This window comes from Panulirus ornatus, chromosome 7 (assembly GCF_036320965.1).
Source record: "Panulirus ornatus isolate Po-2019 chromosome 7, ASM3632096v1, whole genome shotgun sequence".
Taxonomy (NCBI): Eukaryota; Metazoa; Arthropoda; class Malacostraca; order Decapoda; family Palinuridae; genus Panulirus; species Panulirus ornatus.
The window spans coordinates 31,057,667-31,082,065 of record NC_092230.1 but is presented as its reverse complement, the minus strand read 5'-3'; the positions used below and the strand labels follow the sequence as shown (position 1 = coordinate 31,082,065).

General features: G+C 40.6%; 1 protein-coding gene across 2 annotated transcripts in view; it reads right to left on the bottom strand.

The window, feature by feature from the left end:
* Nucleotides 1–24,399, bottom strand: part of psidin (phagocyte signaling impaired) — a 477,751-nt gene that overhangs the window by 160,905 nt on the left and 292,447 nt on the right. For both annotated transcript variants that reach the window (XM_071663426.1, XM_071663425.1), the window contains one exon: nucleotides 17,316–17,506. In XM_071663426.1, the coding sequence (XP_071519527.1) occupies nucleotides 17,316–17,506 (191 nt within the window). The remainder of the gene's footprint in view (nucleotides 1–17,315; nucleotides 17,507–24,399) is intronic.

The window sequence follows — 24,399 nt, the reverse complement described above, 5'->3', positions numbered from 1 at the left end:
CCTCGCAACCATACCAAAATTGTTGGGAAACCCCATTCCTTCATACATACCCATTTTTCTTTTCCCAGAAATGTTCTCGACTTCCCACTTCTTCAAGGCCCCCAGGATTTTTGCCCCCTCCCCCACCCTATGATCCCAAATTCCGCTTTCCCTGGTTCCCCTCCGCCCAATCCACTCCCAGATATCTAAAACACCCTTTATTCCTCCATTTTTCTCCTTTTAAACTCACCCCCAATTTAAATTGACCCCAACCCTACGTAACCAATTTAAACCCGGGTCTTTTTTCACATTTTCTTTTTAACTTTCTTCTTTCCCCCACAATTTTCCAAACTCATCACCAGCTTCTTTCAGTTTTTCCCCTGAATCAGCCACCAGCGTTTGTATCATCAGCGAACAACAACTGACCACTTCCCAAGCTCTCTCACCCCCCAACCCGATTTCATACTTCCCCCTTTTTCCCCCAAAACTCTTCATTTACCTCCCAAAAACCCCATCCATAAAAAAAATTAAACAACCATGGAGACATCACAACCCCTGCCCAAACCTACATTCACTGAAACCAATATTTTCCTCTTTTAAAAACACGTACACATCCCTTTACATCCTCGATAAAAACTTTTCACTGCTTCTAACAACTTTCCTCCCACCCCCAAATATTTTTTAATCCCTTTCCCACAGAGCATCTCTATAAAATCTAAAAATATGCCTTTTTTAAAGATCCATAAATGCTAAAATACAAATCCATTTGCTTTTCTAATATTTCTCCCATACATTTTTCAAAGCAAACACCTATCCACACATCCTCTACCACTTCTGAAACCACACGGCTTTTTTCCCCAATCTGATGCTCGTAAAATCCTTCACCCTCTCAACAATACCCCCCATAAATTTTACCAGGAAAAAACTCAAAAACTTATACCTCGTAATTTGAGCACTCACTTTTACCCCCTTTTCCCTTTTTGTACAATGGCACTATGCACGCATTCCGCCAATTTCCCCAGGCACCTCACCATATCATACATACATTAAATAACCTTTCCAAACCCTCAACAAAACAGTCACCCCCTTTTTTAATAAATTCCACGGGAAAACCATCCAAAAACCCCCCTGCCTTGGGGGCTTTCAAACTTCCCCAAAACTTTTTTTACCTCTTCCTGTTTTTCCAAACATTTTTTTTCCCCAACCCTCCACTTCACACCACCCCGACCAAAAACCCTAATCTGCCCCCTCTTAAACATCAAACACATTCAACAAAACCCTTTAAAATACTCACTTTCCCTCTCCTTCTCAAAACACCCCTACTTTTTTTCCCCCTCCCCATTTCGCCCTTCACCGAAAGGGTTCCCTTTGCCCCTTGTCTTAAACCAAATTTATTTAAACCCCCTTCCAGAACATCCTTTTTTTTCTCCCTAAAATTTTAAAAAAAAATCTCTCCCCCCCAACTCTCATTTGGGCCCCTTTTTTTTACCTCTTGCACCTTTCCCTTGACCTCCTGTCTCTTTCTTTTATAAAATCTCCCACCAATTGTATATAATAAAAATATATAATATATATATATTTTATATATATATATATATGCATTTTTTCACTGGGGGGTGGCAGCGGAATAGATGAAGGCAGCCAAAATATGAATATGTTTTTATGTGTATGTATATGTATTTTTTACATTGAAATGTAAAGGGTATGTATATAAAAGTGTGGGGGTGGGCATTTCATCATGGGGGGGTTGGGGGCAGGAATAATGAAGGGATAATACAAAAATTTCATTGGGGGGGTGGGGCAGGAAAGATGAAGGGGAAAAAAGTATGAATAGTACATGTGTTTTAAAAAAGTATGTAATGTATGTATTAAAAATTGAAATGTAAAGGGATGGATATATGTGTTTTTGCGGGCATTTCCCTCAATGGGGGGCTGGGGCGGGAATAGATGAAGGCAGCCCAATTTTGTAATTTTTTTGCAAAAAAATATTTTATGTATAAAAGTATGTATAAAAACCCGAATGTTTTAATAAAATAAAAAAATTATATATATGTGTGTGTGTGGGCATTGCATCAGTGTTGGGGTGGCGGCAGGAATAGATGAAGGCAGCAAGTACGAATATTTCATCAGTGGTGGGATGGCGGCAGAAATAGATGAAGGCAGCAAGTATGAATATGTACATGTGTATATGTGTATGTATATGTATGTATACGTTGAAATGTTTAGATATGTGTATATATGTGTGTGGGCATTTCATCAGTGGTGGGCTGGTGGCGGGAATAGATGAAGGCAGCAAGTATGTATATGTACATGTGTATATTGTATGTATATGTATGTATACGCTGAGATGTATAGGTATGTATATAAATGTGTGTGTGGGCATTTCGTCAGTGGCAGGGTGGTAGCAGGAATAGATGAAGGCAGCAAGTATGAATATTTCATCAGTGGCGGGGTGGCGGCGGGAATAGATGAAGGCAGCAAGTATGAATATGTACATGTGTATATGTGTATGTATATGTACGTTGAAATGTATAGGTATGTATATATGTGTGTGGGCATTTCATCAGTGGTGGGGTGGCGTCGGGAATAGATGAAGGCAGTAAGTACGAATATTTCATCAGTGGCGGGGTGGTGGCAGGAATAGATGAAGGCAGCAAGAATGAATATGTACATGTGTATATGTATGTATATGTTGAAATATATAGGTATGTATATATGTGTGTGTGGGCATTTCATCAGTGGCAGGGTGGTGGCGGGAATAGATGAAGGCAGCAAGTATGAATATGCACGAGTATATGTGTATGTGTATGTATGTATACGTTGAAATGTATAGGTATGTATATATGTGTGTGTGGGCATTTATGTATACAAATGTGTATAAGGTTGGGTTGGGCCATTCTCTCGTCTGTTTCCTTACCCTACCTCACTAACGCAGGAGACGGCGACTAAGAATAATAAAATTTTTATATTTATTTTGCTTTGTCGCTGTCTCCTGCATTAGCAAGGTAGTGCAAGGAAACAGATGAAAGAATGGCCCAACCCACCTACACACACATGTATATACATACACGTCCACACACGCAAATATACATACCTATACATCTCAATGTATACATATATATACGCACACAGACATATACATATATACGCATGTACACAATTCATACAGTCTGCCTTTATTTATTCCCATCGCCACCTCGCCACACATGGAATAACAACCTCCTCCCCCTTCATGTGTGCGAGGTAGCGCAAGGAAAACACAACAAAGGCCACTTTCGTTCACACTCAGTCTCTAGATGTCATGCAATAATGCCCGAAACCACAGCTCCCTTTCCACATTAAGGCCCCACAGATCTTTACATGGTTTACCCCAGACACTTCACATGACCTGGTTCAATCCATTGACAGCACGTCGACCCCAGTATACCACATCATTCCAATTCACTCTATTCCTTGCACGCCTTTCACACCCCTGCATGTTCAGGCCCCGATCACTCAAAATCTTTTTACTCCATCTTTTCACCTCCAATTTGGTCTCCCACTTCTCGTTCCCTCCACCTCCGACACATATATCCTCTTGGTCAATCTTTCCTCACTCATTCTCCCCATGTGACCAAACCATTTCAAAACACCCTCTTCTGCTCTCTCAACCATGCTCTTTTTATTTCCACACATCTCTCTTACCCTTAATTACTTACTCGATCAAACCACCTCACACCACATATTGTCCTCAAACATCTCATTTCCAGCACATCCACCCTCCTCTGCACAACTCTATCCATAGCCCACACCTCGCAACCATACAACATTGTTGGAACCACTATTCCTTCAAACATACCCATTTTAGCTTTACGAGATAATGTTCTCGACTTCCAAACATTCTTCAAGGCTCCCAGAGTTTTCGCCCCCTCCCCCACCCTATGATTCACTTCCGCTTCCTTGGTTCCATCCGCTGCCAAATCCACTCCCAGATATCTAAAACACTTTACTTCCTCCAGTTTTTCTCCATTCAAACTCACCTCCCAATTGACTTGACCCTCAACCCTACTGCACCTAATAACCTTGCTCTTATTCACATTTACTCTCAACTTTCTTCTTTCACACACTTTACCAAACTCAGTCACCAGCTTCTGCAGTTTCTCACATGAATCAGCCACCAGCGCTGTATCATCAGCGAACAACAACTGACTCACTTCCCAAGCTCTCTCATCCACAACAGACTGCATACTTGCCCCTCTTTCCAAAACTCTTGCATTCACCTCCCTAATAACCCCATCCATAAACAAATTAAACAACCATGGAGACATCACACACCCCTGCCACAAACCTACATTCACTGAGAACCAATCACTTTTCTCTCTTCCTACACGTACACAGGCCTTACATTCTCGATAAAAACTTTTCACTACTTCTAACAACATGCCTCCCACACCATATATTCTTAATACCTTCCACAGAGCATCTCTATCAACTCTATCATATGCCTTCTCCAGATCCATAAATGCTACATACAAATCCATTTGCTTCTCTAAGTATTTCTCACATACATTCTTCAAAGCAAACATCTGATCCACACATCCTCTACCACTTCTGAAACCACACTGCTCTTCCCCTAATCTGATTCTCTGTACATGCCTTCACCCTCTCAATCAATACCCTCCCATATAATTTACCAGGAATACTCAACAAACTTATATCTCTGTAATTTAAGCACTCACTCTTATCCCCTTTGCCTTTGTACAATGGCACTATGCAAGCATTCCTCCAACCCTCAGGCACCTTACCATGAATCATACATACATTAAATAACCTTACCAACCAGTCAACAATACAGTCACCCCCTTTTTTAATAAATTCCACTGCAATACCATCCAAACCTGCTGCCTTGCCGACTTTCACCTTCCACAAAGCTTTTACTACCTCTTCTCTGTTTACCAAATCATTTTCCCTGTCCCTCTCACTTTGCAAACCACCTCGACCAAAACACCCTATATCTGCCACTCTATCATCAAACACATTCAGCAAACCTTCAAAATACTCACTCCATCTCCTTCTCACATCACCACTACTTGTTATCACCTCCCATTAGCCCCCTTAACTGAAATTCCCATTTGCTCCCTTGTCTTATGCACTTTATTTACCTCCTTCCAAAACATCTTTTTATTCTCCCTAAAATTTAATGATACTCTCTCACCCCAACTCTCATTTGCCCTATTTTTCACCTCTTGCACCTTTCTCTTGACCTCCTGCAAAATTCGTCCAAATGCCTCTCTCTTCTCTTTCACTAATAATCTTACTTCTTCATCCCACCACTCACTACCCTTTCTAATCAACCCACCTTCCATGCTTCTCATGCCATCTTTTGCGCAAGCCATCACTGCTTCCCTAAATACATCCCATTCCTCCCCCTCTCCCCTTACCTCCTTTCTTCTCACCTTTTTCCATTCTGTACTCAGTCTCTCCTGGTACTTCTTCACACAGGTCTCCTTCCCAAGCTCACTTACTCTCACCACTCTCTTCACCCCAACATTCTTTCTTCTTTTCTGAAAACCACTACAAATCTTCACCTTCGCCTCCACAAGATAATGATCAGACATCCCTCCAGTTGCATCTCTCAGCACATTAACATCCAAAAGTCTCTCTTTTGCGCGCCTATCAATTAACATGTAATCCAATAACGCTCTCTGGCCATCTCTCCTACTTACATACGTACACTTATGTATATCTCGCTTTTTGAACTAGGTATTCCCAATCACCAGTCCTTTTTCAGCACATAAATCTACAAGCTCTTCACCATTTCCATTTACAACACTGAACACCCCATGTATACCAATTATTCCCTCAACTGCCACATTACTCACCTTTGCATTCAAATCATCCATCACTATAACCCGGTCTTGTGCATCAAAACCACTAACACACTCATTCAGCTGCTCCAAAAACACTTGCCTCTCATGATCTTTCTTCTCATGCCCAGGTGCATATGCACTAATAATCACCCATCACTCTCCATCAACTTTCAGTTTTACCCAGATCAATCTAGAATTTACTCTCTTACACTCTATCACATACTCCCACAACTCCTGTTTCAGGAGTAGTGCTACTCCTTCCCTTGCTCTTGTCCTCCCACTAACCCCTGACTTTACTCCCAAGACATTCCCAAACCACTCTTCCCCTTTACCCTTGAGCTTCGTTTCACTCAGAGCCAAAACATCCAGGTTCCTTTCTTCAAACATACAACCTATCTCTCCTTTTTTCTCCTCTTTCTCCATACACATTTAGACACCCCAATCTGAGCCTTCAAGGAGGATGAGCACTCCCCGCATGACTCCTTCTTCTGTTTCCCCTTTTAGAAAGTTAAAATACAAGGAGGGGAGGGTTTCTAGCCCCCCGCTCCCGTCCCCTTTAGTTGCCTTCTACGATACGTGAGGAATGCGTGGGAAGTATTCTTTCTCCCCTATTCCCAGGGATAATAAAAATGAATATATATATATATATATACCAAATCATTTTCCCAAACCCTCTCACTTTGCACACCACCTCGACCAAAACACCCTATATCTGCCACTCTATCATCAAACACATTCAACAAACCTTCAAAATACTCACTCCATCTCCTTCTCACATCACCACTACTTGTTATCACCTCTCCATTTGCGCCCTTCACTGAAGTTCCCGTTTGCTCCCTTGTCTTACGCACTTTATTTACCTCCTTCCAGAACATCTTTTATTCTCCCTAAAATTTAATGATACTCTCTCCCCCTAACTCTCATTTGCCCTCTTTTTCACCTCTTGCACCTTTCTCTTGACCTCCTGTCTCTTTCTTTTATACATCTCCCACTCAACTGCATTTTTTCCCTGCAAAAATCGTCCAAATGCCTCTCTCTTCTCTTTCACTAATAATCTTACTTCTTCATCCCACCACTCACCTTTCTAATCAACCCACCTCCCATTCTTCTCATGCCACAAGCATCTTTTGCGCAATCCATCACTGATTCCCTAAATACATCCCATTCCTCCCCCACTCCCCTTACTTCCATTGTTCTCACCTTTTTCCATTCTGTTCTCAGTCTCTCCTGGTACTTCCCCACACAAGTCTCCTTCCCAAGCTCACTTACTCTCACCACCCTCTTCACCCCAACATTCACTCTTCTTTTCTGAAAACCCATACAAATCTTCACCTTAGCCTCCACAAGATAATGATCAGACATCCCTCCAGTTGCACCTCTCAGCATATTAACATCCAAAAGTCTCTCTTTCGCGCGCCTGTCAATTAACATGTAATCCAATAACGCTCTCTGGCCATCTCTCCTACTTACATACGTATACTTATGTATATCTCGCTTTTTAAACCAGGTATTCCCAATCACCAGTCCTTTTTCAGCACATAAATCTACAAGCTCTTCACCATTTCCATTTACAACACTGAACACCCCATGTATACCAATTATTCCCTCAACTGCCACATTACTCACCTTTGCATTCAAATCACCCATCACCTATAACCCGGTCTCGTGCATCAAAACCACTAACACACTCATTCAGCTGCTCCCAAAACACTTGCCTCTCATGATCTTTCTTCTCATGCCCAGGTGCATATGCACCAATAATCACCCATCTCTCTCCATCAACTTTCAGTTTTACCCATATTAATCGAGAATTTACTTTCTTACATTCTATCACATACTCCCACAACCCTGTTTCAGGAGTACTGCTACTCCTTCCCTTGCTCTTGTCCTCTCACTAACCCCTGACTTTACTCCCAAGACATTCCCAAACCACTCTTCCCCTTTACCCTTGAGCTTCGTTTCACTCAGAGCCAAAACATCCAGGTTCCTTTCCTCAAACATACTACCTATCTCTCCTTTTTTCACATCTTGGTTACATCCACACACATTTAGACACCCCAGTCTGAGCCTTCGAGGAGGATGAGCACTCCTCGCATGACTCCTTCTTCTGTTTCCCATTTTAGAAAGTTAAAAAATACAAGGAGGGGAGGATTTCTGGCCCCTTGCTCCCGTCCCCTCTAGTCGCCTTCTACGACACGCGAGGAATGCGTGGGAAGTATTCTTTCACCCCCATCCCCAGGGACAATATATATATATATATATATATATATATATATATATATATATATATATATATATATATATATATATATATATTTTTTTTTTTTTTTTGCTTTGTCGCTGTCTCCCGCGTTTGCGAGGTAGCGCAAGGAAACAGACGAAAGAAATGGCCCAACCCACCCCCATACACATGTATGTACATAAGTCCACACACACGCAAATATACATACCTACACAGCTTTCCATGGTTTACCCCAGACGCTTCACATGCCTTGATTCAATCCACTGACAGCACGTCAACCCCGGTATACCACATCGCTCCAATTCACTCTATTCCTTACCCTCCTTTCACCCTCCTGCATGTTCAGGCCCCGATCACACAAAATCTTTTTCACTCCATCTTTCCACCTCCAATTTGGTCTCCCTCTTCTCCTCGTTCCCTCCACCTCCGACACATATATCCTCTTGGTCAATCTTTCCTCACTCATTCTCTCCATGTGCCCAAACCATTTCAAAACACCCTCTTCTGCTCTCTCAACCACGCTCTTTTTATTTCCACACATCTCTCTTACCCTTACGTTACTTACTCGATTAAACCACCTCACACCACACATTGTCCTCAAACATCTCATTTCCAGCACATCCATCCTCCTGCGCACAACTCTACCCATAGTCCACGCCTCGCAACCATACAACACTGTTGGAACCACTATTCCTTCAAACATACCCATTTTTGCTTTCCGAGATAATGTTCTCGACTTCCACATATTCTTCAAGGCTCCCAGAATTTTCGCCCCCTCCCCAACCCTATGATCCACTTCCGCTTCCATGGTTCCATCCACTGCCAGATCCACTCCCAGATATCTAAAACACTTCACTTCCTACAGTTTTTCTCCATTCAAACTCACCTCCCAATTGACTTGACCCTCAACCCTACTGTACCTAATAACCTTGCTCTTATTCACTTTTACTCTTAACTTTCTTCTTTCACACACTATATTTCATTTTTTTTTATTTTGCTTTGTCGCTATCTCCCGCATTTGCGAGGTTGCGCAAGGAAACAGACGAAAGAAATGGCACAACCCACCCCCATACACAATGTACACACACACACGCCCACAAACGCAAATATACATACCTATACATCTCAATGTACACATATATATACACACACAGACACATACATATATATCCATGCACACAATTCACACTGTCTGCCCCTATTCATTCCCATCGCCACCTCCCCACACATGGAATACCATCCCCCTCCCCCCTCAGGTGTGCGAGGTAGCACTAGGAAAAGACAACAAAGGCCCCATTCGTTCACACTCAGTCTCCAGCTGTCACGCAATAATGCCCGAAACCACAGCTCCCTTTCCACATCCAGGCCCCACACAACTTTCCATGGTTTACCCCAGATGCTTCACATGCCCTGATTCAATCCACTGACAGCACGTCAACCCCGGTATACCACATCGATCCAATTCACTCTATTCCTTGCCCGCCTTTCACCCTCCTGCATGTTCAGGCCCCGATCACACAAAATCTTTTTCACTCCATCTTTCCACCTCCAATTTGGTCTCCCACTTCTCCTCGTTCCCTCCACCTCCGACACATATATCCTCTTGGTCAATCTTTCCTCACTCATTCTCTCCATGTGACCAAACCATTTCAAAACACCCTCTTCTGCTCTCTCAACCACGCTCTTTTTATTTCCACACATCTCTCTTACCCTTACATTACTTACTCGATCAAACCACCTCACACCACACATTGTCCTCAAACATCTCATTTCCAGCACATCCACCCTCCTGTGCACAACTCTATCCATAGCCCATGTCTCGCAACCATACAACATTGTTGGAACCACTATTCCTTCAAAAATACCCATTTTTGCTTTCTGAGATAATGTTCTCGACTTCCACACATTCTTCAAGGCTCCCAGGATTTTCGCCCCCTCCCCCACCCTATGATTCACTTCCGCTTCCATGGTTCCATCCACTGCCAGATCCACTCCCAGATATCTAAAACACTTTACTTCCTCTAGTTTTTCTCCATTCAAACTTACCTCCCAATTAACTTGACCCTCAACCCTACTGTACCTAATAACTTTGCTCTTATTCACATTTACTCTTAACTTTCTTCTTTCACACACTTTACCAAACTCAGTCACCAGCTTCTGCAGTTTCTCACATGAATCAGCCACCAGCGCTGTATCATCAGCGAACAACAACTGACTCACTTCCCAAGCTCTCTCATCCACAACAGACTTCATACTTGCCCCTCTTTCCAAAACTCTTGCATTCACCTCCCTAACAACCCCATCCATAAACAAATTAAAACAACCATGGAGACATCACACACCCCTGCCGCAAACCTACATTCACTGAGAACCAATCACTTTCCTCTCTTCCTACACGTACACATGCCTTACATCCTCGATAAAAACTTTTCACTGCTTCTGACAACTTGCCTCCCACACCATATATTCTTAATACCTTCCACAGAGCATCTCTATCAACTCTATCATATGCTTTCTCCAGATCCATAAATGCTACATACAAATCCATTTGCTTTTCTAAGTATTTCTCACATACATTCTTCAAAGCAAACACCTGATCCACACATCCTCTACCACTTCTGAAACCACACTGCTCTTCCCCAATCTGATGTTCTGTACATGCCTTCACCCTCTCAATCAATACCCTCCCATATAATTTACCAGGAATACTCAACAAACTTATACCTCTGTAATTTGAGCACTCACTCTTATTCCCTTTGCCTTTGTACAATGGCACTATACACGCATTCTGCCAATCCTCAGGCACCTCACCATGAGTCATACATACATTAAATAACCTTACCAACCAGTCAACAATACAGTCACCCCCTTTTTTACTAAATTCCACTGCAATACCATCCAAACCTGCTGCCTTGCTGGCTTTCATCTTCCGCAAAGCTTTTACTACCTCTTCTCTGTTTACCAAATCATTTTCCCTACATATACATATACATACACATACATACACACATATACACACACACACACATATACATATATATACATATGAAAAATGTAAGAAATAATTTAGAAACTGAAACTTCTAGCTTGAAATGAAATGAAAAAATGAATGTCACCTAATGGTTCAACCTCTTACTATGGAAAAGGGAAAATGTATAATTTATTTACACAAACGTCAATAGTAGTTCTCACCAATTTAACCACTGTATCAATAAGCTTCAATGTCTAAGCTACATTTTTTCCAATTTCACTATTTTCTTGTCAAAGCACCATGTATGAAAACTATCACTCCAGTAACACAACTATAAACATTTACTTCCCCTTTAAAAAAGAAGAAGAGGTAGTAAAAGCTTTGCGGAAGATGAAAGCCGGCAAGGCAGCAGGTTTGGATGGTATTGCAGTAGAATTTATTAAAAAAGGGGGTGACTGTATTATTGACTGGTTGGTAAGGTTATTTAATGTATGTATGACTCATGGTGAGGTGCCTGAGGATTGGCGGAATGTGTGCATAGTGCCATTGTACAAAGGCAAAGGGGATAAGAGCGAGTGCTCAAATTACAGAGGTATAGGTTTGTTGAGTATTCCTGGTAAATTATATGGGAGGGTATTGATTGAGAGGGTGAAGTCATGTACAGAGCATCAGATTGGGGAAGAGCAGTGTGGTTTCAGAAGTGGTAGAGGATGTGTGGATCAGGCATTTGCTTTGAAGAATGTATGTGAGAAATACTTAGAAAAGCAAATGGATTTGTATGTAGCATTTATGGATCTGGAGAAGGCATATGATAGAGTTGATAGAGATGCTCTGTGGAAGGTATTAAGAATATATGGTGTGGGAGGCAAGTTGTTAGAAGCAGTGAAAAGTTTTTATCGAGGATGTAAGGCATGTGTATGTGTAGGAAGAGAGGAAAGTGATTGGTTCTCAGTGAATGTAGGTTTGTGGCAGGGGTGTGTGATGTCTCCATGGTTGTTTAATTTGTTTATGGATGGGGTTGTTAGGGAGGTGAATGCAAGAGTTTTGGAAAGAGGGGCAAGTATGAAGTCTGTTGGGGATGAGAGAGCTTGGAAAGTGAGTCAGTTGTTGTTCGCTGATAATACAGCGCTGGTGGCTGATTCATGTGAGAAACTGCAGAAGCTGGTGACTGAGTTTGGTAAAGTGTGTGAAAGAAGAAAGTTAAGAGTAAATGTGAATAAGAGCAAGGTTATTAGATACAGTAGGGTTGAGGGTCAAGTCAATTTGGAGGTAAGTTTGAATGGAGAAAAACTGGAGGAAGTAAAGTGTTTTAGATATCTGGGAGTGGATCTGGCAGCGGATGGAACCATGGAAGTGGAAGTGGATCATAGGGTGGGGGAGGGGGCGAAAATTCCGGGAGCCTTGAAGAATGTGTGGAAGTCGAGAACATTATCTCGGAAAGCAAAAATGGGTATGTTTGAAGGAATAGTGGTTCCAACAATGTTGTATGGTTGCGAGGCGTGGGCTATGGATAGAGTTGTGCGCAGGAGGATGGATGTGCTGGAAATGAGATGTTTGAGGACAATGTGTGGTGTGAGGTGGTTTGATCGAGTAAGTAATGTAAGGGTAAGAGAGATGTGTGGAAATAAAAAGAGCGTGGTTGAGAGAGCAGAAGAGGGTGTTTTGAAATGGTTTGGCCACATGGAGAGAATGAGTGAGAAAAGATTAACCAAGAGGATATATGTGTCGGAGGTGGAGGGAACGAGGAGAAGTGGGAAACCAAATTGGATGTGGAAAGATGGAGTGAAAAAGATTTTGTGTGATCGGGGCCTGAACATGCAGGAGGGTGAAAGGAGGGCAAGGAATAGAGTGAATTGGATCGATGTGGTATACCAGGGTTGACGTGCTGTCAGTGGATTGAATCAGGGCATGTGAAGCGTCTGGGGTAAACCATGGAAAGCTGTGTAGGTACGTATATTTGCGTGTGTGGACGTATGTATATACATGTGTATGGGGGTGGGTTGGGCCATTTCTTTCCTCTGTTTCCTTGCGCTACCTCGCAAACGCGGGAGACAGCGACAAAGCAAAAAAAAAAAAAAAAAATATATATATATATATTTCATGTGTGGTGGGGTGGTGACGGGAATGGATGAAGGCAACAAGTGTGGATGTGTATATGTTAATATATGTATATGTCTGTACATGTATATGTATGTATACGTTGAAATGTATAGACATGTATATATGCGTGTGTAGGAGTTCATGTATATGCATGTGTATGTGGGAGGGTTGGGCCATTCTTTCGTCTGTTTCCTTGTGCTACCTTGCTAATGCAGGAGACAGCAACTAAGTATAGAATAAAAAAGGATAATAATTAAGAAAAAATTTCAAACACCACACCATGCGCATTTTATATTGCACTTGTTTTTGGTAGCATGGGGTATACTTGCTTTGTTTCAGTCTCAGTCTGCCTCAAGCTATCATGTGGTCAGGTTGTATAGAGAAATGAGACTATATTTAACATATAATTTTGCAATCCTTACAATTCATAATGGTATGAAGTGATAGAGGGGCTGAAAGAGTGCGAACTGTATATTGTATTAAAAAATGGCTCATGGGTTACATTCAATTTAACAGACTTTCACTACTAGTCCATTAAATTGAGGGTTTATTGTACTGCCAAATTCTGTTTCGCAAATCAAGTACTGGTAGGGATATTGATAAAACTTTTAAGTCATATACAAAAGATTTCACTATCTGTTGAGTAGGCCATGCAAAATGTACTCTCTATATACAGAAAATAAAATCACTTTATGCATCTGTATGCATGGTCCACCATGAAAAAAGTTCAGACCTCTTGACATGCAATCATTAATCTTAAAACATGCACTCACTAATCTTAAGTCTTATTTGAAATCTCCTGAATATTCTTCCATTCCCTAAAATATGTAATTGTTCTTTGCATTTGTAAACACGCATGTTACCCACATAAGTACAATGTCCATGTCCCAAATTCTACCATCTTCTGAGATAAAACATACTGTGCCCAGTTTGTGAATACTAAAACTGTTAGCCATTTCCATAAAAAGCCTACATGGTAACTAATGTTTGTCATATTTTTAAACAAACAGTACATTTATTCAGTGTATTATGGATACTCAGGCTGCTGAATTTCACCAATACAGAATTTGTAAAATCACTAAATTTGGGATATGGCACAAAAATCTGAATACATTGAAATGCTAAATCATATCTATTTCGTATGATTTGCATTTTTGCATATTTCTTGCTGCAGTTGCAACAGCTTCATACTGAGCCATTTCTTTGATGTCAATAAACAGATGACAACTTGTTCTGAGCACAATACTACCCTTTCTTATGTTTTACTCTTACCTTATTAAGTTTTGTGCAGTATGCCTATCTTTTTTAGAATTTCTGGAAAGAAGCCATTATTTGCAAGTAGCAGTAGTGCATATAAACCCTGTATGGGGATTATGGTAGATGTAAAACTTAGTATTACAGAGGTATGATGTGGGTCAAAAACTATGCTAAATTGCAAAAGCATCAGAGCTTGCTAAATCTCCAACAGGTGCAATACAACAATATGTGAAAAAATATAATATGGCAAATGCCTAAGCAGCTACACCTTAAACAGTAAGGTCATGATATAACACAGACAGGTACCAAAAAAGGTTGTGCTGTATTGAACTGTGCTACATCCTAACATCCATATTCATGTATATAACAGGTTAGGGACAGTGGAAAAAAATATTCTCAAAACATCATGCAAACAATTTATCAAAAAACATTCAAAGTGTCATCCAAGCAATGAAAATAATATAAAATATTTACAGAAAAAATTAGTCCAGAAAAAATTAGTCAGGTATCTACCTTTTTGTCACATCCAAAGTGGGACACTAGAATGTGCTCAATATGGTTTTGCAGATAATTATAAGTTCATGCATTAGATAAGAAACATCTGAACAGATTTACGTAAAAAATAGACTTGCCTCACCTAATTGAATTGCAAATATTTAACTGTATCACTCATACTTCCATTATTTTTCCTCTTACATACCTCATATTTAGTGCATGAATTAGCAATGAACTTTCTAAAAAGAAAAGTGTAGGAAAATGTATACAGAATACAATTCACCATATGATTCACCAGAAAATACATGCATTTTGAACCAAAAGAAAACCGCTCTGCACTCCTTCCCTGACTGATAACATTCGAAACTGTACAATGATCAGTGCCACACTTCAACAGCACTCTTGCACCTTCCTAGCCAGCTTTCCTTAAACTCAAGCAACTAATTCTTAGTGCAGGAAACCACTACCACTAAGGACATGGTGGGCTGGCTGATTCTTTATATTGTTTTAACAGTTGAGGAACCTAATCCAAGTGATTAATTGGGGGAGACAAGGAGTCTTCTCCCAAAAGCACTGCCTTGCTCTTCAGGTACTGGTGGGAAGACATGAAGCCTTGTTCCTCAGGCACTTGTGGGTGAGGCAAGGACTCTGTTCTTCAGGTACTAGTGGGGGAGGCATGGAACCTTGTTACCCAGGTACTGGTACAGGATGCAAGAAGCCTTGTTCCTTAAGTACTGGCTGGGGAGGTGAGGTCCTCTAATACTAGTGGGGGAGGAGATAGGGAGCCTTGCTCTTCAGATACTGGCAGAAGGGAGAAGCATTATTCCTCAGATACTGGAGAGGGAGGCAAGGAGCCTTTTCCCTCAAGCACTGGTGGAGGAGGTGAGGAGCTTCATTCCTCAGGTACTGGTGGGAAAGGCAAGAAGCCTTGTTCCTCAGATACTTGTGGGGGAAGTGAAGAGCCTTGTTCCTCTAGAACTGGATGGGTAGGCAATTTACTAGATCATCCTCTGTAACATCTAGAGCATTGCATGGTCTGTGTTCCATCAAAAAATCAAGTGATAATTCATAATAATTTCCAAGATACTGGTTTGTTAAATACCAAGGTTAAGAGACCCTCTAAGCCATATGATGGTGCCTGAAATTTGGGCTAATACCAGAGCAAAACTCATTCTGGACATGATCTTCAGGGAGACTTTTGGAACTAATAGTTTGGATGAAAGTGTGTAGTATAAGCCTCACAATACAGTATATTTCTTCAATGAATATTGTTTATCTCTTTTACATAAAAATCTGTTACAAGAGGCTCCATTGAAAGAATCTCTCTATCTTGAACAGGATCACTTGCAGTAGGATTAATTGCTGGACCCTTTGGTACAGTGGTTACTGGTTCAAGTGGGCAGAAGTGTTGAAATGAATGAGTGGGACATGATGCATCCATACATTTGGAATGCAGAGAGAGAACAGAAGTGGTGGGCAGCAAGTTATCTACAGCTCACGTCATGTCACAACAGCTTGTGTCATAATGAAAAAATGGGAGTATTTTAGGTGCCTGCAATACATCGAGATCACTGAATTGAATTGTGCTACATTACAACACGACTGTACAGCACTCACTTCAATGCCCCAGGATATGCTTCTAAGGTGCCGTCATAACATCCAGGGAACTAACCATGTTCATCATGTGGGACCATAGGTAAAGAAGCAACATGTGCAGATGCCTGTGTTAGGCAAGCTGGGACTTCAAAAAAAAGTGCCCATTCTTCTTCCTTGCACAAACGTTTCACAAAAGTCATTGTCATGAGCTAATAATTGAGTTTGCATACTTTTTCCTGTTACAAATCTATCTTGGCCTTCATATATGTAGTTGTTCTTGTCTAGACGGTTTAATACATGTATTCTGATTACTCTTTCAAAGACTTTTATTTCATGCTAGGTCAAGCTAACTGGTCTGTCTTGTTTAGGTATCAGCTTGGATCATCCTCTCTGGGTACTGATGCTACATATGCCAAATGATGATGGAAGTTATTTTGTCTCCAATGAAACTCTGCCTCAAATATAACTCCCAAAAAATTGACAGCCAGTGAAATGCTGGCCCACTGTGCAGCTATCTCTAACGTTACCAATAACTAGGCAGTAGTACTGGTAAAACTTCCTTGGTTAGTGCCTTAGAGCACTAAATATTCAAAGATACCTCAAGTGAAAATTGACAGCCAGTGAAATGCTGGCCCACTGTGCAGCTATCTCTAACCTTACCAATAAACAGGCAGTTACTACTGGTAAAACCTCCTTGGTTAGTGCCTTAGAGCACTAAATATTCAAAGATACCTCACAAGTTTCAGGTTTTCATTTCTCTTATAAACATTTCTTTCAGACCAACCTTCATATGCAATCAATTAATAAAAATTTCATATTCACTCACCTAATGAATTATACACTTTAATAAGTAGTAGCTTTAGCTGGAAGTTGGCTTTGGATATTTCTATGCCATGCTCCAATATGGCAGCAATTCTGAGGATCACCTGTCTTGAATCAACATCAGTAGAGACATCACATTTTGACACAGCCTTTAGATAACTGTGGGCAGCCAGGATCAAGTATGCATCACCTGGTCTGGAAAAAAGAATTAAAGAATGTTACTACACTTACTATCACCAAAGTACTTGGAAATTGCTTATCCATAAGCATGTATACCATAAAAACATAGTACCATTCCTCATTTTATGAATTCTGTTTTCACGATCCAAACTTAATGAAAACTGACCAACAACATAATCAACTAAACCATCCCACTCTCAATAGCACAGCATGGGTTCAGAACAAATCTCTTCATTAAAACTCTACATATCCACCTTAAACAACACATCCTGGACAGCTTAAACTAACCAAAGGTCTCCCCATCCATGCAGTATTAGTGAAAATATCTATCAATAATACATCAACATCATCCTGACACATCCTCACATAAAAGATACTTCACAAAACCCTCCACAACAGTGACAAAAATTGGTTACCCAACTGTATAGCTGGCTTCAAAGCCATTGTATCTAACAAAGGTGTCACCTCTAAAATCATGAACATCTTCAAAGGAGCTACCTAAGCCTCCAAACCCTTCTCAATCTCTTCTATTTGACCTCAAATCACTACCCAACCAAAAAAACGAAAATGCAACACTAAATAATGCAGTTAGAACAACTGTTCATCCAAAACAGAATGTCTACATCACCATAAAACTACCGTCATCCTCTTACCCTAAGATAGATATGAATTAAATCTGCATCTTCCATTCACCCTTAAGGGTAAAGCACTCCCACTCACCAAAACATCAGCAATAATGAGCATTATATTTGACACACATTCATAACCCACTCCACAAACATCAAAATAAAAGGCCATAAGCACTACAAACACCTAAAAAAAAATTACTGGCATCAGAACTGGACAAGAATCCCCCAGCATCCTTTACAAAGGTCTTATTCACTCCATTTTTAACCTTACTCCCAGGTCACTCACCCATTCAAAAGCAAACAACTGTAACTATACAAACAAGGCCTTACAAAAAAGAAGGGCAGGGAAACAAAAATAGTTCAAGTAAAAAGTTACTGCAATATGGTCAGCATCTAATTCTTTGAAAGAGCACTACACCCCTCTGAAACAAAATTTGAAACCCCAAAGTACAAACAAAAGCCTTATGTTTGCTTGGGGTAGGGTTTATCTCAGGGTATAGGTTGCTAATTTGTGTGGCTGTGTAACATATACCCTGAGATAAACCCTACCCCAAGCAAACATGAGACTGATAAATAGCATATAAACAGTAATGACTCAACAAGCACTAAAAAACTGCCCTAACAATCCAGTCTTACATTCTACCTCATCAGATTTACATCCACCTACAACCACAGACAGAGAGGCAAGTGTTTTGGGAACAGCTGAGTGAGTGTGTCAGTCATTTTGATGTGAGAGTGGGTATTAGTGATAGGTGATTTATATGTGAAGATGAGTAAAGAGGCACTTAAGGGTATAATTGGGTGTATGGAGTATTTTGTGACATGAATGGAAATAGTGAATAGCTTGTGGAGTTATGTGCTGAAAATGAATGGTTACTGGGAATATTGGTTTAAAAAAGGGACATGCATAAGTATGCCTGAATCATTACGTGGTGGATGTAAGGGTGAAGATCTGTAGAGGATTTCAGAAAAAAGGAAATAAATGAGTGAGAGTGTTGAAAGTAAATGAGCTTGGTAAAGAGGTTTGTGTGAGGAGATACCAGGAGAAAAAACAAAGCTTGGGATATTGGTGATGAATGGAAGGAATTAAGGGAAGTTGTCTTTTTGAAGAAATGTTCAATGTGGGAGAAGATGGGGCCACAGTTGTTACATGCATGGGTATGGAGGCTGGAAGGAAGTGGATACAAGTGCAAGGGCCTAAAGTAAACAGGGAGGTAAGACAGGCAATAATGAGGCTGAAGATAGGAAAGGCACCTGGAGTGGATGGGATTACAGCTGAAATGCTGAACTATGAGGAAAGTGCGATAGAGTGGAGGCATCTAATATGTAAGTCAGCACAGAAATAGAAGGTTGTGCCTGCACACTGAGTGAAAGCCATTATTGTTCCTTTATTCAAAGGAATGGGTGCTCAGGATATATGTAGCAATTACAGGGGAATAAGTCTTTTAAGTATAAATGTTGACTGATAAAGAGTCATGGATGTGACTGAATGCAGAATAAGTGAGGAGCAAGGATGTTTTAAGAAAGGTAGGGGATGTGTGGATCAGATTTTTGTGTCAAGAACATATGTGCAGCTTCTATAGATCTGGAGAAAGAGTATGGCAGACTTGAGTGGAATGCTTTATGGGATGTGTTAGGGATCTATGGAGAAGGGGTTCACCTGTTGGTTGGTGTGAAAGCAAATACACGTGTAAGAGTGGATGGAACGTTGAGTGAAAGTTCAGTATATATGTTGGCATGAGGCAAGGCTGTGTGATGTCACTATGGCATTTTAATATACATATATATGGATGGACTGATGAGCAAGATGAAAGCAAATCTAGGGAAAGGGGGTGAAGAGATGCAGTGTGGCGATGAGGTTTGGTTGCTAATGACAAGCCTGTTTGCAGATGATATTGTGTTGTTTGCTGAGAGTAAAGAGGAGTTGCAGAAGGATGGAAGTGTGTTTTATGATGTATGTAAGTGTAGGCAATTGAAGGTACATGCAAGTAAAAGTAAAGTAATGGTGTCTGAAAGCAAACAGAGTGAAAGTATAGATTTAGCAAAATCATAAAGAATGAAGTAAGAAAGTCTACTAAACTGTGTTTTGGATATGGAGAGAAAGACAGGAAGAGTGAGAGAATTTAAGAATTTAGGAGCTGTTTTGGATAAGTTTGGTGATTTGGAAGGAGATATAAAGGAGACAGCAAAATAGAGAAGAAGAGTCCCATAAAAGAATAATGAAGGGTAGAGGTGAAAGTATGGAAGTGATGACAGGATTTAGGGACAGCATAGTCCTCCTAACCTTGAACGATGCAGCCAAAACTCGGACAAGGATGTTTTAGGAAAGGTAGGGGATGTGGGGATCAGATTTTTGTGGTAAAGATGACAGTGGAAAAGTATTTAGCAAAAGGTAAAAACATATATGCAGCTTTTATGGATCTGGAGAAACTTATGACAGAGTCAAGTGGAATGCTTTAAGAGATGTGCTAGAGATATAAGGAGAAGGGGTTCAACTGTTGGGTGGTGAGAAAGCCTACAATAGAAGAACAAATTCATGTGTAAGAGTGGATGGGAAGTCGAGCAAAAGTTCGGTATATATGCTGGTGTGAGGCAAGGCTGCATGACGTTACCATGGCATTTTAATATATATATGGATGGAATGATAAGAATGACGAAAGCAAAACTAGGGAAAAGAGGTGCAGAGATGGAGTGTCGTTGCGGTGCGGTTGCTAGTGGCAAGCCTGCTTGTGGACGAAAATGTCTTGTTTGCTGAGAGTAAAGAGGAGTTACAGAAGGATGGAAGTGTGTTTTATGATGTGTGTAAGTATAGGAAATTAAAGGTAAATGCAAAGTAACAGTGTCTGAAAGAAAACAGAGTGAAAGTATAGATTTTGCAAAACCATAAATAATGAAATTAGAAAGTGTACTAAACTGACTTTTGGATATGGGGGAGAAAGACTGGAAAAGTGAGAGAATTTAAGTATCTAAGAGCTCTCCTGGATAAGTTTGGTGATATGGAAGGAGATATAAAGGAGACAGCAGTATGGAGTAGAAGAATCCCTTAAGATAATAATGAAGGGTAGAAGTGAAAGTGTGGAAGTGATGACAGGATTTAGAGACAGCATGGTCCTCAAAACCTTGAACTAAGAATGCATCAAAGTGGTCAAGAATCCAGGCTGTGAAAATAAGCTATTTGAGAAGAGCACCTGGTATGACTAGAAAGAATGAAGAAAGAAATGATGGGGTATATGAGAGATGTGGTATGGTAAGGAATGCAAAAGGAATGAATTGTGGAGTGGTAAAGTGGGTGAAATGTAATACTTTGAGGTGATCTGGAAATGTGGAGAGAATGCAAGACTGAGAGTTTACAAGGAGAGAGCATGACAGTACACTTAAAGGGACTGGGGTGAGAGGAAGACCACCTGTGACATGGGCAAACAGAGTGAAAGAATACTGGAGGAGGAGGAATGGTGGAAGAGTGCATGAAATGGTGTATGTGAGGAAGGCATGTAAGGACAGGGATAAGTAAAGACTTTTGCTGATGGGAGTTCCTGGATGGAATAGGCATCAGAAATATAGAAAAGAGATAAAACGCCAGCATGTACAAGAAGTGGTGTGGCATGCAGAAGGTATTGAGGTGAGAAAGAGTAATGAAATGTGGGAAAATGGAGTTAAGTTGCTAGTGAAAGGGCAAAAAGAAGTGTATAGATGATACTTATGGGAAAGAAGGGCAAGTGATTGGGTGAGGTGCAAGAGAAAGCCATAAGATGTCAAGAGGATGGTACAGGGGCTGAAAAAGAGGGCAAATAAGAGTTGGGGCGAGCACATACCAGCAAACTTCAAACAAAACAGATAAATGTTTCGGAAATGTTGAGAGAGAGAGAGAGAGAGAGAGAGAGAGAGAGAGAGAGAGAGAGAGAGAGAGAGAGAAAGGGATCATCCTTGAATGGGACACATGGGTAAGTGGTTATAGGCAGAGGTGAGATGAAGATGAGATGAAGTGAGAGCAGGTTGAGCATCCCTAATCCGAAAATCCAAAATGCTCCAAAATCCAAAACTTTTGGAGCAGCCACGACATTACAAATGGAAAATTCCACACCTGACCTCACTTACCCATGCTGGGCTCTGATGCTCTGTTGACACCAGTTTATTACAAACCATAGTCACTGCCAGACCCATGTGCGTTTCTGTTTTTTGCTCATTCTCTGCTCTGTGGTACAAAGATATTTTTGAAAATGTCAAAAAGGCCTGCAGATAATGAGGTTCCAATCGTTCATTCACTGACCAATAGTAAATAGCTGAAATAGTTCTGAATCAAGGTGATCGTGATAACAGCCGTTTTAGATGACTTTGTTAACACTGCAGAAAAAGTGCCTATAGATGACATGACAAAAAAATGTGATGTACTTATTGATGGGTTATAGCAGCATACATTCTTAACAGAACAAAAAATCATGTCAGTTAATAAAATCAAAGACAGACTTTTAAGACAAAATCCATTGTTAATGAGGAAGATAACTCTGGAGAAAACATTTTAAAAAGCCATTTAAAAAAGCTGAGGTTGTGACATCTTAGCTTTCTGATGGTTCAGTGTTACACAAACTTTGTTTCATGCACAAAATTATCAAAAATATTGTATGAATTACTTTCAGGCTATGTGTATAGGGTGCATATGAAACATAAATGAATTTTGTGTTTAAACTTGGGTTCCATCCCCAAGATATCTCATTATCTATTATCCATCATGACAAATGTGGAAACAAGATGGTATGGAAGCAAATGGGTTAGAGCTGAGACATACCTCAACATTTCAAATGTTCAATGGTTTTCCTCAGGAGATACTGATTCCAGCATTCAGTAGGACCATATTCCTCTGCAAGTGATGGTCATCCGGTCGGATGTCTTGGCATGTCACTCTCTGATTGGATCGATTATCCTGCCACCTTCACTCATTCACAGATATCTCCGATGCCTGATGTAACCAAAAGGTGAAACAGATCTTGTGTTAACATTCTTTGGTAGCAGTGTAAATCACTTCTAATGTCCTTGTTATTTGTTAGCTCAGGCCCTTGCCCAGTATTCTTGCCTCCTTCCTTTGTTTACATCACTCAAGTCTCAGCATGACAGAAACAAAGAGGAACTCTTCGATGCAAATCTGTGTAGTGGGATGAGGCAAGAATACTGCACAAGGGCTTAAGCAAACAAATAAGAAAGAAATTAGAAGCAGCTTACATTGCTACCAAAGACAACTTTAACACAAGGTCTGGGTTCATCTGCTGGTCGCATCAGGCAGCGGATATTGTTGTGAATGAGTGGAGGCAGCAAGAAAAGCGATCCAATCAGAGAGCAACATGCCAAGGCGTCTGACCAGGTGACCATCACTTGCTGAGAACATGGTCCTGCCAAATGCCGGAATCAGTATCTCCTGAGGAAGACCGCTGAATGGTAAAAACATTGAGGTATGTCTCAGCTCTAACCCATTTGTTTCCAGTTAACCTGTTTTCCAAAACACATTATGTATATGCATATATTCCAAAATAAAAAAAAAAATCCAAAACCTGAAACACTTCTGGTCCCAGGCGTTTCGGATAAGGGATACTCAACCTATACTTTGAAGGATTTGAATGTGTCTGATGACAAGGTAGCAAATTCAAGGTGCCTAGGTTGCAAAAGGCAAAGTATTGGAGGAAAGATAAGAGGTGGTGAAAGTCTTATGTACATATGATGCAATGTGGCAAGGTGGATGGAGTGGATAGTACTGCAGTTGAATTTCTCAAAAAAGGGATGATTGTGTGCTGCCTGGTTACTTAGTTAGTCAGGAAAGGTGCCTGAGGATTAGCAAAATGCATGCATAATGCTACTGTATAAAGGCAGGAAGACAAAGGCAAGTGATCAAATTAGAGGTTAAAGTTTGCTGATTGTACCTGCTAAGTTGTAAAGGAAAGCAATGATTGAGAGGGTCATGGTACGCATCAAACTGGAGAGCACAAATATGATTTCATGAGTGGTAGGGGATGTGTGGGTTAAATGTTTGCTTTGAAGAATGTATGAAACACAAACAGAAGTATTCTTATGAGGCATTCATGGATACGGAGAGAGCATATGATAGGGTTAACAGAGGTGCTTTGTAGAAAGTGTGGGAGGAAAGACATGAGAAGCACTGAGGATTTTTATCAAGAGAGTATAGCATGTGTGTGAGTAAGTAAAGAGGAGGGTGAGTGGTTCAAGGTGAGAGTGGATCTGCCGCAAGGGTGTGTGATGTCACCATAGATATTCAACTGTAGTTGGAGGTAAATG